This window comes from Peromyscus maniculatus, chromosome 5, assembly GCF_049852395.1.
Source record: "Peromyscus maniculatus bairdii isolate BWxNUB_F1_BW_parent chromosome 5, HU_Pman_BW_mat_3.1, whole genome shotgun sequence".
Taxonomy (NCBI): domain Eukaryota; kingdom Metazoa; phylum Chordata; class Mammalia; order Rodentia; family Cricetidae; genus Peromyscus; species Peromyscus maniculatus.
Genome location: NC_134856.1, coordinates 76,739,400 through 76,755,273, shown reverse-complemented (window position 1 = coordinate 76,755,273; position 15,874 = coordinate 76,739,400). Strand labels below are relative to the sequence as shown.

Here is a 15,874-nt window from a genome sequence, read left to right as displayed (position 1 = left end):
CTTAGAAAATGTTCAAAATATATTGTATGAAAACATGTTAATGAAAACTTTGACTGTGTATTATATTACTATGTTTCTTAATAAAGTTTCTTCAAAAAATCAAACTGAAATCCTGTGTACTAGGAACATATATTGCATAGTCCAAAAAATGTCGATCTTCTTCATAAGACTTAGTTTGAAAATCAATTTCCAAATTAATTCAGAAATGTCTCTGACTTAATCAAAGCCTAGTTGCTCTTTATCAGTGTTTCCTAACCTGTGGGTTGTGACTCCTTTGGAGGTAGAATGACCCTTTCACAGGGGTTGCATATCAGATATCCTGCATGTCAGACATTTACATTACAATTCATGACAGTTGCAAAATTACAGTTATGAAGTAGCAGTGAACGTAATTTTATGGTCGGGGGTCGCCACAACATGAGGAACTCTATTAAAAGGTCACAGCATTAGGAAGATTGAGAACCCCAGCTCTAGATAGTCATATTTTTCACCTTAGGTCCTTCAAGAACTTGGACTATTATTAGTATGTGATAAGGCCATAGAATTTGGGGGACTGTATTAAGTCCAAGCTATTAACTATACTATTGCTATATTACCAAACACTGACCATTTGGGGCCTCAGTTCCTCACTCAATCATATAAGAGGTCAGAATTAAAACAGAGACATCTTCCAGTTCTCAGTTGTCGATGAATAACAATATAGGATTGTTACCCAGGCTCTAAAGAAAACATGGGCAAAAGGTTACAAATTAGTCAGCTCTCATTTTCTATGGGCCTAAAGATCATGATGATGGCTGTTGATCTTAGACTACGGTGTGAAATTAATTAATGTACCTTCTTAAGTGATATAGAGTGACTTGGGTGTGGGGGCAAATTTGGATCAATATGTGTGGCATACTAAAAGGTTATATGAATCATTGCTTATTAGAATGGTTGATATCATCCAAATTAATAGCTGAGTCCCCAATGCCTTAATGATTCATCTTTCGTGGTGCGACATGTACAAGGCCTTAGACAAAGAATGTAAAGATCAGCTCCCAGTCAGAAAACGGTGTCCTTGGGGAATGGCATAAATAATAGTCTACGTGGAGTATTGACTTGTAAGCTCTCTGGCTTATGGAACATTTGGTTTATTGTGTCTAAATCATAGATGATATATTATTTAACCAATTAATTAGGTCTGACTCTGATCACATTTGCCCGCCAGAGCTGTGTTTATTTAATATGCTTCCATGTAGAAAATGAGTCTTTGGCAACAAGCAGAAGAAAACTGTATAGCCGCAGTGGTTGAGTGAGTCGGGTCCTAAGGCTACTCCAGCAATCTTCCTTACAATTCCTTTGAAATACATGCTGCAGGACAAAGCATCTCACAGTGTAAGAGTGGCTCCGTAGTCCTAAGAATCCACAGTGAATTAAAGTCTAGACTCACTCATTTGTCAGTGGAAGGGGGAGGAGGGAGAAAGAGCAAATCAGATATGCCCAAAATGTGACAGAGGTACCAGGGAATCAAGGATGCTGTTGCCAGTCTGTGCATAGTGAAGAGGGCGATATCACAGCCAAGCAGCAGCAGGAGCAGCGTTGTTCTCAGAAACAGTCACATAAACAGCAGCCCGGGTAGGCCTCCTCCCTTCCGAAGCAGCATACTGCAGCCTGGTGAAATGCAAGGCTCTGAGGTTTGACAATCTCCGGAGGTGAGCATGGCTACCGTAAAAGCCTTGCTCAGAAACCCTGATGATCTGGACAGGCGAAACTCCACATTAGCAATAGTTCCTTTGGGAAGCGAAATGCTACCTTTTCTAGAGTTTTGCCAGTAGGCAGCCCCCTTAAAGAAGATCTCAAATTACCTGTAGGAAAATTTTAAAAGGCAGACAGAGAGAACAAAGTTTTGGCATGCCTGCAGAAACAGCAGTGTCTGTAAGAGCTACCTAGAGACAAGAAGCTAAGGGTTCATTTGCCCATGACTCTTACCTGGGAGTGGAAGGTGGGAAGAAATGGACAGTGGCCGTGACGAGAAGACAAGGCACAGTGCAGCTTGGTGAAGCCACGCTCCGACTGCGTCCTGCCCCCTCTTCATGCAGTGCTGCGGGCTGGTACATCGCCGGCGAGTACGGGTGTCCTATGTAAGTGTCTCTTGCTGTGCAGTTGTGCCGAGGAGCTGAAAATGTAACTTGTGTCTGTCTGGTCTGTGTTGCTTCTTTTGGATGCTTTAATCCCCGTGCTGAACCAAACAGAAAATCAATCATTTGTGCCATGAGTTGTCAAGGCACCTGAGGTCTGTGAGATTCTGAGGTCTCTCCAGAGATGTTTTTGTGTGTTTATCTTTTGGCCCAGGTTACTTTCAAAAGGTTGGAAATGACTTGTGGAGGGATCGGTTTGGTGTGTATATGTGTGTGTGGGGGGGGGGGGGGGTATCTATTGTCTCAAATATCTGTATCAGTTCAAACCAGTTGATAGACTCTTTTGCTTGGAGTTTTCATATTTGAATCATGGCATGGGAAAGGAGATTATTTTCTAGATATGAAATAGTATGGAGCTTGACAAATTACGGACAGCTATGGTGGCTAATGTTCAATCCTATTTTGAAGAGCTTCAGAAAAAGAGTGGATGATAATCGCCTGACAGATAACACAGCTGTTGCAATATCGCCGGCGTCTCCAACGGCTTTATCATTCTGACTGTTTCTGTGAAACAGCCCTTATTTCGTGGACCTGCTGGGTGTTTGCAAAATGGCTGTCTGAGTATTAAATTCTAAAAGGCAGACTCTCACGGATTCTGAAGTACCACTGTTTGAGAGGGTTGGATGTTAATTGAAATACACTGCACTGCTACACACTAGCGGCAGGCTCCGGGGAAGTGCCAGCTTTATTTTCATACTCCTTCTGCGTGCCGCCTCTTTATTTTCAGGGAGCGATGTGAAAGGGAGCAGGCGATTTATGCAGGCTGGCCAGACCGCAGTGCTGAATGGCTTAACGCTGACTTGAGATTCCTGGATGCAAAACAAATAGAAAATTGACAATGGGCACTGATCAATCCTTACGGGTATCGCTAAGGAAACCTGTGACCTTGGGAGTTTGGCAAGCAGAAGAGATTCACCTGAGATCTCAGGACAAACAAGGTCAAAATCAGCTGTGTTCCAAAACGTAAAGTTGAAGATAAAGGGTGTGAGAGGGGGGCGACGGGGTCACTACATTCCTATCAGATTTGGAAGATTTCCCCCTTTGTTAAATAAATAATTAAGGCCTTTAAAAGCACCCTTAATTGAAAAGATTTTAGAATTGCTGTGTGCTCTGGTGCTGTTTGTGTTTTGAATGCAACAGCTGACACGTCAGGAGTAAATGTAGTTGTGAGGTAGCCAGCCAAGATTTTATAAAGACGACATCTGCAGAGATGGATGCATTTTTCCAACAGAAAAAAATAGTTCACTTTTAATATGATTTGGGAACAAGTGCTATAAACTTTTTCACGTGCAAAACTGCCTAAAAATGAAAATTTTAAAATAACTTGACGTTGAACACCTCTATTTTCACGAATCACTGAAGACTCTAGCTTCTGTGGCTTTATGTGTTTCTGTTTATTTTTGTGTTGTGACTTAGAAGAAATCTATTGCTGTATTTGCCTGCTGCATAGGGGGTTTCTGAACAAGGCTACTGTAATTTATATTCTGCTTGGTTTTGCCCCTTTTCTGTGTTACACATGGAAATACATGGAAACAACAGACACTACAATCTGGTTTTGTATTTTTGGAGTGATGACTAAAAAGTATGAGCACTTGTTTCTTTATAATTATCAAACTTTTTACCTTGTAGTTTGGATAAGGAGCCACAATAATAAATAGCATGTGCACGTTCTAAAGACGTTGTAAATTCGTATACTTTGATCTGGTGTATGATTTTTTTTTTTTTAGAATATTTTATCTTGGGGCTCTAACCTGTTACCCACATGCAGCTACTTTGGCTATTTAACTGAGCACTGTTTAAGCTCTGGCTTTCAGTTTTCTTTACAGATGGCCAATTCGGAGCCATCGGTTGATTGATGCCTCCAACTATGAAGCATACACTGTTTCCTTAGAGGGAAAACAATGTATATAGTTGTGAGTGAGACCTAAGTTTGTCTGCAAAGTTGATGGATCTGGGGCTGCTCATTAAATTACTGGGTTACAGCATTTCAGAAGGCAGCCCAAACCCCAGTATCTATCCTGATGGATGGGGTATTCTATCGTCATTTCTCAAATATGTTTTCAATTTTGGGAAATGACAACTTTGATCATACCAGGACTGAATTCAAACGTTTGTATATACATATAAGTCAGATATCTATTATATATATTGTATGTGTAACATGGTCACTTAAACATGTAAATAAGATAACATACATGCTCAGTCACCCGTTGCATGACTGCCTTTCAGTCAATGACGGATTGCACATATCACAGAAGTCTAGGCAGATTAGGATGCCTGGTGATTTACACATCTTAGTTTGTGTGAGTGCACCCTATGATGTGTGTGCAGCTACAGGATTGCCTGATGATGTATCCTCAGGCAGGTTATCCACTGCTAAGTGGTGTGTGTGTGTGTGTGTGTGTGTGTGTGTGTGTGTGTGTGTGTGTGTGTGTGTGTGTGTTCAATCTTCTGGGAGTTTTTCTTCCTTTCTTTTTTAACCATTTTCTTTTTGGGATGACAGCTTTGTTAAGGATTCCTCCTACTCTAACATTGTCTTTTAGAGAGAATGGTGAACATTATGTGGGCAGCCAAGAAAGTTCCATGCACGTGCCGTCTTCCCTCATTTCTAGCTCTTTACCCTTCAGAGCTGCTTTCATTTAGCTTGCTTTCCTCTCCTGTTGGACACTGGCTTGATATTCAAAACCTGCTCTGTGAGCAGTGAGCCCTGCGTGTGGGCTGGAAAGCCTGGTTTTTTTCTCTAAGGCTCAATGCATAGACTCTCATTTTGACACGATTGTTTATTTTTGAGATCTAGTCTTCATTATTTTGTTTATACCTAACAGTATTTTTCTTTAAGAATCTGGCTTTATACCTAACAGGAAATTCCCATATTTACCTAAACTGCTTTACAGTTTTATAAAATGATATAAAAAAAACCTGTCAACTGAATAATTATTATTAATTTAAACATGGAGAGCTCTAATGTGACTTGGAAAACATTGACATTTGCATCCTTTAGGAGAAGGGATTGATTCCTATTCTGCTAAGCGTTTAGTTGAGGTTCAGGTGGCCTTCCATGCTTATAGGTTCCACATTTGTGGATTTCACGGCAGGATCAAAAGTCTTTGAGAGAAGTTCTATCTGTATTGAGCCTGAACAGGCCTTTTGTTTTCCTCAACAGTACAGTATAACAGCTATCGACATTAGTGTTGTACTACATGTTAGATTATCTAGATGTGGCTTAAAGTATGAGAGAAAATGGACACAGGTTACATGCAAATCTCATCCCATTTTATATAGGTGACAAACTTCCATCAATATTGATATCCGCAGGGGATGTGGGTACTAAGGTTGTACAGATGTACAGATTGAATGTCCCTTGTCTGAAATGCTTAGGAGTAGAAATGTTTGAGATTCTTGAGGTCCTTAAGTTTTTTAGTTTTGGGAATATTTTCATAGATTTTTTTTCCCCCTGACTGAGCATCCCTAATCTGAAATTCTGAAATGCTTCAAAATCCAGACTCAAAATATGGGGATGAGTAACCTGCAAATCAAACACATAGGAGAGATGGCGCTAAAATTTCAAGGGCTGAGTTTGAGGAATGTGGCTAGCACTCAAGTCAAGAAAACCTGCCTCGGGACTGGAGAGATGGCTCAGCAGTTAAGAATATGTGCTGCTCTTCCAGAGGAAGTTCCCAGCACCCAAGTCAGCTCACAACCACTTGTAACTCAACTCTGGGAATCTTATGCTCTGCTGGCCTCTTCACACATCTGCACTCACAGGCGCACATTACCACATACAAGAAATTGGTTTTGTTGTTGCTGTTGTTTTATTTTAAAGAAACCAGTCATTGCTGACACCTCTGCTATCCCTTCTGTTCACCACTGCCTACTTCCCTTAGTGGAATCATTTACCTGACTTCCAGCATCATGATTTCCTTTTTCCTGTATCTGAGTCTTCTACAAATGAACTCAAATAGAATAGTTTCTCATCTCATTTACCTGTGCCGCTTGTCCTTCATTCATAAGACAGCTCTTTGTGGTTATAGCTCTATTCTTTCTCTTGTGACTATATAGTAAGTATTCCATGGTGGACTAAACCATGATTTAGTCAGTCATTCCACTGTTGATGGGCATCTTGATAACTTCCAGTTTGAAGATGCTGTAAACATTACGGTTTTAAACAATTGTGATATGTTAATGTTTAGGCATGTAGTTCTGTTGGATTTGAATCTAAGAGCGAAAGTGTCACATCAGAGGTTACAGGATTCCCATAGTCATCTTAAGTGGGCACTGGTAAGCATCCAAAGCATTCAGTCAGTTTATACTGCTCCTACCTGGCAGTGCTCTGCCAGGGCCTTGCTTGTCTGGTGCACCTGAGCCAGCCTGTGAGCAGGAGTGTCCCCTGACGGCTTGCCTTTGCATCTACTGACTAACAAAGTCAGACATGTGAGCATTTGGCTCTCCTCTGTGTGGTACCTGTTGCAGTACCATGTTCCTTTCCTTTTAGATCATCTGTCTTTTGAAGCAACTTTGTGGATAAAATAACTGATAAAGTAGCAACTGGCAATCAGTATGTAACGCAGCATTGGAAGACAATGTCTATAAAGAAGACTCCTCAGACTGTGGAAGTAGACTTGGCATAGGTTGGGATTTTGATGAGATCATTTATTTACTACGTCATAGCAGAGAGTTTTCCTCTCTTTTGAGCCTGATAATTATCCTATATAATCAGGATCCCAGTAGAACATTAAAGATTTGAGAGTAAAAATAAAATAGTTTGTCAGCACATGCATATCAACTACTAGTTGTTTTTGAAAAACCTTGCAGCACTATAAGAGGACCAAGGAGGCAAAGCTGTAAGAGAGTAGCAGAGAAGGAAGGGAGGAAAGCGGTAGGTGACTGTCCTGGACTTAGTCATTGCCTAGATTCATTGGTGATTACTAATAATCTCAAAAAGCTTGATAAAGGTGGGGGGAAACTCATCTACACATTATGAATCTCTTGATGAGACAACATTTTTTGTGAGGCTCTAATAATCTTTTAACTTTTAGAGCATTTAACTGAGATCACCACGTGTGTTACTTTTGTGCATTTAGCATGACTTAGTCATTCGGAGCTTCATCTATGATTAATACGGTTGCCTCATGCACAGTCTCTTAAGTTAACCGTTTTTGCCTGCTTTTTAAGTCATATTAAAGAATGGATAACGAAATTGTGGAATAGGCTCACCCCTGTCTTTTTCCTCAGCTGTAAAGAAAAATGAAATTTGCAGGAAATGGATGGATCTGGGAAGTATTGTGCTATGTGAGACGACCCAGGCTCAGAAGGACGGAAATTGTATGTTCTCTCCCAGGCAGATCCTAACTCTGAATGTTTGTGTGTATAAGACTAAGGTGATATTATGAGAGTGAGTCTAGACTGTGGAGCCAAAGAAGAGAGCAGGAGTGGAGAAGGAGAGTGGTTTGGGGTCAGGGGAGGATGCCTGTGACGTGAAAGCAGAAGGGGACAGCGGGGAGAGCAGTGGAGGGAAGAGGGAGGCCACAGGGGAGAAAAGACCAACAACAAAACCGATCTTGTTTGAAAAGTGCCAGAATAAAGCTTAACTCTTTGTACGCTGATAATAATGCGTAAGAGAACCTCAAAGGTGGACACGGTGAATTACCGAGTCATAGGGGAGAAGCCGTCCCTCAAGGCAGTGAACTCACTGTATTGCCAAAGGGCTCAGCAGCTGACGGTAGCTGAGCTGAGACTCACACGGTGAAAGGAACCCTTCTCTGGGCGCTGTGTTTTGTTCATCTTGCTTGGAATGTATTCCTATGGTTAAAGAATTGGGTTATAATTAAATTTAATTAACATGAAAATATTATAGTGCTTTGGAGCATAAAAATCAATGGTAATTGAACTTGAGACGGGCTGCTGAGCCAGCCGATAGAGGTTGCTGCTTTAGCGGGATTGCAGGTCCTGTCCAGCTCGCCTTGTAACTTTGCACTCACGATTCATGCTTTTCTCCAAATGGTACCAGGCGAGGGAAATTCTAAGGTGTTCTTAAGGATGGTGTTTTGACTTTTAAGGCCCGCCTTTTAAATCATGTGTCGGGCCACGGAGATGGCCCAGAAGGTAAAGACACACAGCACCAAGCTGTATGATCTCAGTTCTATCCCCAGCACCCACATGGTGGAAAAAGAGAACCAACTCCAAAACTTATCCTCTGACCTCCACACATGCACTGAGACACACATGCCCACACATGCCACACAAAATATGTAAGATTTGATAAAAAAAATTTAAGTCATATTTATATCTAAGAGAGTTCTGACTTTCCAGATTTGAGACATGAGTTTTAATAGCTTTTAATTTTGTCCCTATTAAAATCCTTTATTTTACCCTTCAAATTTTAAATTTTTTTAATATTACATTTATTTATTTGTGCATGGGAGAGCTACACACACCAAGACACTTGTATGAAAGTCAGAGGACAGCTTTCAGGAGTTGGTTCTCTCCTTCCACCATGTGGGTCCTGAGAATTAAACTCAGCTTGTCTGGCCTAGCAGCAGGCACCTTTACCTACTGAGTCAGGCTGACCCTTCAGTTTTTTTAAAACTAGCACAGTGTCCTACTTTTCTATTTGCTAACTCATATCCCTGTATCTTGGAAGTGAGATGGTCCTTAAGAAGGTATACGTCTATGTGGGAGCAACGGGTCTAAGCCTCAGAAATACCAAACCTGAGCATTTAAATGCTTCGCAATACAAGTACTATTGAAGGCTTTACTTTTTCAGAGCTTTGAATTTTGCTTGAATTATTAGCTTCTCTCTGCTGACATTCTATTACTACAGAAGGAGATAAGTGAACATTCCATGACCATTTCGTTCCGTCTTTACGTATTAAGGGACTCGGATGGGGAAATGAAATGAAGTCGAGAGCTAGCCACTTCTGTGCAGGTGAGAGGACAAGTTTGCTGGAGAATTTTCTGGCATCTGGAACGTCCAGTTGCTTGAAGTCCTCCCGAGCAAGTCCTGGGTCACTATGCACTTCTTCACCTGAGAGAGGCAGGTCCATACGTGAATGAAAGCATACTCTGAAGCAGGGATCTACAGCTTGTATGCCAAAAGGGTTTGGGGAGACTTGCTCCATTACAGTGGGGCTCAAGGTCCTTTTCGTGCAATGAGGACTCCTGAGGGAGTGCTGCCTGATCGTCTCCTGTGCTGATTACGCATGCTGAGCTATGCGAGGAAATGCATATCTTCACTCCAGTGGGAACTGCTTCAATTGTTGCTTCCAACCATCCCTACTCAGCACCTTCACCTGTGCTGAGCGTGGGCCATCACTTCGGGGAGTGTGTTCCCTGCTGCAAAGGGGGGCTTTTGTAAAGTGTGCAGACTGAGGCAGAACTGCCTGAGTCATACCCACCTGTTCATTCATGAAGCGATTACCATGTTCATTGTCTTCCCGCTGAGCATCTCTGAAAGTTATAAACACTAAGATGAAGTTGACCTCTGACCTCTGTCCTCAGAAAAGCCTACTTCAGTGATGGAGCCATAGATGTTTATGAAACACCAGCACGTGTTTAGTTTGACAGAATCTGACAGTTGGTGAACCTACCACATGCCGCCTGTGGTGAAGAATACCATGATGGCACTAAAGATCTTACAAAAGCTAGAGTTGACATGTAGGAATTCCAGCCACAGACAGTATTTTATATGAAAATCAAGACCATGTCTATAGTCTAACAATGTTTTTTCCAAAAGTACTTAGGTTGCTATTGATATCTATATGAGAGGAATTCACAAAGTCTATGCTGATGTGTGGGCAGCTCACAGAAATGGGGACATCGAGATACAGATGAGAGCTTGCTTTTTACTTGATCAAGTATTTGATGAGTAAGTTTTATCTTATAATAAATATTTGGTGTGATAAATGACTTTATTCTTCATCTTTTTCCAGAAAACATTATAAAATATGAATTTGTAGGGTTGGGGATATGGCTCAGGAGTAGAGTGATTTTCTAGAATGCACAAGGTCCTAGTTCAATTTTCAGTACCATGCAAAATATATATATATTTCTATAATATATTCATTGTATAAAAATTGGATATAGCATATATTTAATACTTGTTTTTAATTAAGATATATGTACTAATGCATTAGAAAATACTTAATCTGAAGTGTATTGGGTGATAACCTTGCTTGAGAAACCAGCACGTAGATTCAGAATACACTGGAGTCACAGGGTATTCTAAGCAGGTGTCCTTCTGTGCAGCAAGAGCAGATGCTCTGCTTTGCAGGCTACAATTGTTTATTAGTATGGTGTGCTGTCTTAGTCAGTGTTTCCCTCTCCCCAATGCCCATTTCCACCTCCACCTCATTGGCAGGTTAAAGGGCCCCTTTGAACTCATGCTTCTCTCTGATCCAGATACCCGCCCATTGTCCCTGTCCTTTTCCTGAAGATCTCAACCAGGCAGAACAGAGCTCTGGACTCTGACTTCAGTTCTTAAGCAGCTCGTTATTTCACTCCCAAAAGACCACAGCAACGTCCTGGCTCTTGTCCCATCTTTCTTTCCATTCTTCATCAATATGTTCCCCAAAATCCTAGGGTTACACTGGTGTCTTTCTGCCACTTAAAACCCTCAGCTGGATGCCATTCTCTGAAAATTCCAGTGCAGTCTGAGCAACATACTCCTGAACCCTTCATGATCAAGCCCCCGTGAGCTTCCTCGGCCTTCACCCTGAGCCCCTTTACAATCTCACGTCCCAGTGACATTGAACACTATGCAGAGTCTCAAGGCCCTGGGTTCTTTCACCCTCATCCCCTCAGTGGAAGATTTTACCCATGCTTGGTTAGCTCGTCCTGTTGCTTTTACTCTTAAAGGCACCCGCTCTGTATATCATACTGTGCCTTTTATTTATCTGTCCCCTCTAAACTCCACACTTTCTCTGCTCCATCTTTACTGTGCATCCCTGTGGCCCAGAAAAAATACTCAGGCCTAGACACACTCTCAGTAGGCTTAATGAGTAAAGATAAAACTCATGCCAAGGAGAAACTAGCAGATTCTTATTTCCCCGCTGCCACCCTCTGTTCTCATGTGTCAATGGAATATGGGATTTTCATTGTCTATGTGTGCAGAATTCATCAGAGACTTGTATGTATAAACACACAAGAGCTTTGGTATAGTATGCAGTTCTTGTGAATATGGATGAAGTAGAAAATGGCTTGCTGCTGAAGTTTTAAATTGTCTAATCAGTTTATTCTATTGATCTCTTTTCACCGTGTATAGTCCATTTCTTTCAAAAGTTTAGATTAAAAGAATCAGATTCCTCCCCAGTTACAAGAAGCCCTTCAAATACAGAGGAGCTCTCAGTTCTGATTGGAATGATGAAACTTACTAAAAACCACAAACTTTAAGTTACAGAGTAGGAAAATATGTTCTCTAAAAACAAACAAGCAAACAAAATTTTTGAATTATCATTAAGCATACCATTTAAAAACAAACATATTCAGACTGGAGAGATTGCTCAGTACAGAAGAATACCTGTGAGCAAGCATAAGGACCTGAGTTCAAGTCCCTAGCACTCACACAAAATGAGGCATGGTTACAGATGCCTGTACCCCTAACATTGAGGAAGAGGGCAGAGTGAGGAGGAGCCCAAAGGCTCCCTAGCTGCCATTCCCAAATCTACAACCTTCCAGTTCAGTGACAGAGCTTGTCTCAAGGCAGTGAATCCGGGAGCAGTGGAAGAAGATGCTCGGAGCCCTGTTCTGCATATGCACACTTGCATGTGTGCACTTGCTCACTCACAGACACACACCTCACATACACCATACACAAATATGCCAATAAATAAACAAAATACACCGCTGGATTTCTTACATGAACCCTTGAAGTAACGGTTTAATAGCTACATGTGTTAAAAATCATTCCTGGCATCCTTATCATGAATAAAACCAGCGGCTCCATTTTTAGGAGCTGTGTTATTCATCACTAGCCCCCTCCCTTCCAAGTCCCGGCTCAGGCAGGTAGCTGTCTTTTGTGTAGCTTTGCAGCCTTCCGTCACAGGGTGACCTTTCTGCTGAATAGGCCTGCTTCCCAGGACTCCTGTGTTCCGTGTCTTTCTTGCTATTACATTGAGAGAGCAGCCACTTCTCTGTGAATCGCTGCCGCCAGGAGCAGCTTCCTTCTGTGGTGACTGTCTTTTGTTCTTCCCTGCACTTTTGTGGTATGCATGTGGCCCTTCTCCTCCCCAGGACCAAAGGGAGAAAGGATTTATGTAATCTCTGATTTCCAGACAACAAACCTGAATAAACTAGCGAGAGCAAAGCAGCTCCAGGCTGCTCCCAAAGCGCATTCCATCACTTGACTTCTTACTTTCGTGTTTTGTTTTCTCCCTTCTCTTTCTCCCTCTCCCTGATTCCTTCCTTCTTCCCCTTCTCCTTTCTTTCTCTTCCCTTTCTCCTTAGTAATAATGTTACAGTGAGACTGTGAGACTTCACCAATTTCCCACTGCCTCCCCTATGATCTTTCACAATCAGTTTTTCCCCCTTGATGTCAAGAGACAAATAACACAATTGTAGTTTTCACAGAAATAGATCTCAATATTTTTCCAACAAAGGTGAGTGGGGTGCAGTCTGACTAGATGTACACACTTCTCAGTGACTGTCACGTGTCCTCATTAAGGGGCGTGCAATTGGATAGCTGGAGAAGGGGTAGCTAAGAACAAATCCTATGACTGGGTAGGAATATAACTCAGTGGTAGAATACTTGTCTACCATGCATCAGGCCCTGCTTGGGTTCAACCCCAGCCCCACAAAAGTCATCATCATCATTACCATCACTGCCACCACCACCATGATCACCACAGCCACCATCATAATGACCACCATCCCCACCACCATCATCATGCAACTGGAAGATATGGCATCTTCTCTTGTCTTCTCCTCCAGGTTCCATGCTTCTGTATTTATAACAACTTTCTAGATCTTAACATAGGCTAAATATCATAAGGTTTCCTGGTGGTAAATGATAGAAATAACCTTTTTAAATTTAAACATAAAATCCATTGGCAGCTTGTAACAATGTTTTTAGTGTATTCCTCATCACTAACATTGAAAATCCTTCAGATTCTTCTCAGTCAGTAAATAAGTGAACTGCAGTCCTGCAAAATGTGAGTCAGAGGGATGACTCCTTTCATGTTGTTTTAAATAATCTGCCCATGTGATGCGATGTGATGTGATGTGATATGATGTGATCTCTGTGTGTGTGCATACACAAGTTCATATGCACATATTCACATGTCTGTGGAGGACAGACAACAACCTCAGCTGTTATTCCTCAGGAGCTATCTGCTCTGGTCTTTCACTAGACTGAAACTCACTGGGTAGAGCAGGCTGGCTAGCTAGGAAGTGCTGGGTGTCTTGCACCTGTCTGTTCCTCCCCAGCTCTGAGAAAGCAAGCACACCATGCCCAGCTTCTTTTCACATGGGCCCTGAGGATCAAATTCAGGTCCTCCTGCTTACAAGGCAAGTACTTTCCTGGCTTAGCATCTCCCCAACCCCGTGTAGTTGTAATGTACACTGTGATTTGAGGTCCATTAGCCAATGGTAAAACTGAGAAAAATTACAGGAAGTCTGAAAGTTGGTTCTAAGCATCTGGAATCCTTCCTCTGTGGTCAGTTGGCTTATGTTAGGTCAGTTTGTATAGTTATTCAAAGTTCAGATTTCTGGAAAAGGGAGGAGAGATCAGAGTGGTCCAGCTATATCTCCTCTGGCCCAAGAGGAAGAACCTCTTGAGTGACACCATCAACAACCCTACATATCGTGGAGGACAATGGTCTCTCAAAGGGAAATCCAAGTGTTCTTTGCTGAAAAGGGGAGGCATGATCTGTGTGATTAGACACTACAGAGGTTCTTCATATAGAAATAGAATACATTGAAATCATGCTTTGAAGGCAAATGTGTGTCCTGTGTGGATTAGTTATGTTTACAGTTGCTGGGACATGTAACAAACTCAAGGAAGGAAGAGTATGACTCCCAATTCGAGGTGCAGGCCATCATGGTGGGGCATCCAAAGCAACGGGAGCAAGCCTAAAGCCACTGGTCACCTCACAGTCAGCACTTAGGAAGTAGGGGGAAAGAGGTATGTTGCTCGAGTCTTAAATGGTCTTTTAATAAAAAAAAAAAAAAAAAAAAAAAAAAAAAAAACCACCTGGGCCAGCTATTGGCGTAAATGCTAAAAGATCAGAGAGACAAAGGAACAAGCCACAGCCACCTCTTACCTCTAGGACTCCTCAGCCTGAAAAGCCTTTAGTTCCTTTCTCCTCATGCCTTATATACCTTTCTCCACCCAGCCATCACTTCCTTCTTAGTGCTGGGATGAAAAGCATGTGTGCTTCCCAAGCAAAGGCATGAGATCTCAAGTACTGGGATTAAAGGTGTGTGTCACCACTGCCTGGCTCTGTTTCTCTCCTAAACTGAATCATTCTCATGTAATCCAGGGTAGCTTTGAACTCACAGAGATCCAGATGGATCTCTGCCTCCCGAGTGCTAGGATTAAAGGTGTGTGTCACCACTGCTTGGCCTCTATGTTTAATCTAGTGGTTTATTCCGTTCTCTGATCTTCAGGTAAATTTTATTAGGGTACACAGTGAATCACCACAGAGGTGAATGCGTGCACTCAGCTCCTTCCCTTCTTCTCATATAGTCTTGGGTCCCAGCCCAGGTAATGCTTCAGCCCAGAGTGGGTAGGACCTCCCACCTCAATTAATTGTCACAACAATCTCCCACAGGCGTGCCTAGATGCCTGTCTCCAGTGATTCTAGATCTCAATGAGTTGACAGTTGAGGTTAAGAATCACACTGTGGTTAAGGCTCAGAGTGAAGAAGCTTTCACGGAGTCCATGATGACGGTGTGGATTGGTCTAGGTTCTCTGTATGTAAATGAACATTATAAAATAGATAGGTAAGATCAATGAGTTTATGAGGAAGAGTTCAGAACTGCCTCTGCAGTGGGATTTACACCTGGTAAAAACAGAGTAAAGACTCAGTAAACATTTGAATTGAATTTAGTAATTTGTGATAACAGTAAAGAGTCCATTCATATATTTTAAAGTTGTATGTTTCATATTGAATTACAATGTTGAATGTCATTAAAAATTTATAGAATTAGTCCAGAAACACTTAAAAGAGTATATTGATAAGAGCCCAAGTTCAAGCAAGTGAGTCTGACTGCAGGGACCATGGCGTGAGTGGACTCAGCTGGGAAAAGTCCAGAATAGATACTGCAACTATGATAGCTTACTTCTAAGATGTCTAATTAACCTCCAACTGTACAGGGATTGTAGATGGTGAAAAATGGCTAGGATGTCTCTTGTAAGTGTCTGATGGGCTGTGCTTTTCCAAAGCTCATTGGCAGCTTTCAGTAGATCAATATTAACTTTGCCTCAAATCTATTGACTTGCACACTTTCAACCAATTTTGTTTGCACATGTGTTTGTGTGGTATATGACTGTGTAGGGTTTGTGTGTGGGTATGCATGTGTGTGTGTGGAGGCCAGAGGTCTGTGTCCAGGGTCCCCCTCTATTGTTCTCCACCCTATTCTCTTGTTTGCTTTTGTCGTTATGTTCCTTGTTTCGGGAGGGGGACACGTGCCACAGTGTGTACCTGAAGTTCACTGGACAGTTCACACTAGTTGCTTCTCTCCTGCCACCTGGGGGGTCTCAG

General features: G+C 41.9%; 1 protein-coding gene across 8 annotated transcripts in view; it reads left to right on the top strand.

Annotated features, from left to right (window-relative positions):
- The window catches only part of Cacnb2 (calcium voltage-gated channel auxiliary subunit beta 2), a 357,073-nt gene that overhangs the window by 125,544 nt on the left and 215,655 nt on the right, over nt 1-15,874 (top strand). The window contains exon 1 of one of the 8 annotated variants that reach the window (XM_016008209.3): nt 142-2,120. The exons of the other annotated variants lie outside the window; for them this stretch is intronic. Within the exon in view, the coding sequence (XP_015863695.1) occupies nt 2,073-2,120 (48 nt within the window). The 5' untranslated portion in view covers nt 142-2,072. Of the gene's footprint in view, nt 1-141; nt 2,121-15,874 lie in introns of those variants that run through there. 8 annotated transcript variants of the gene reach the window in all.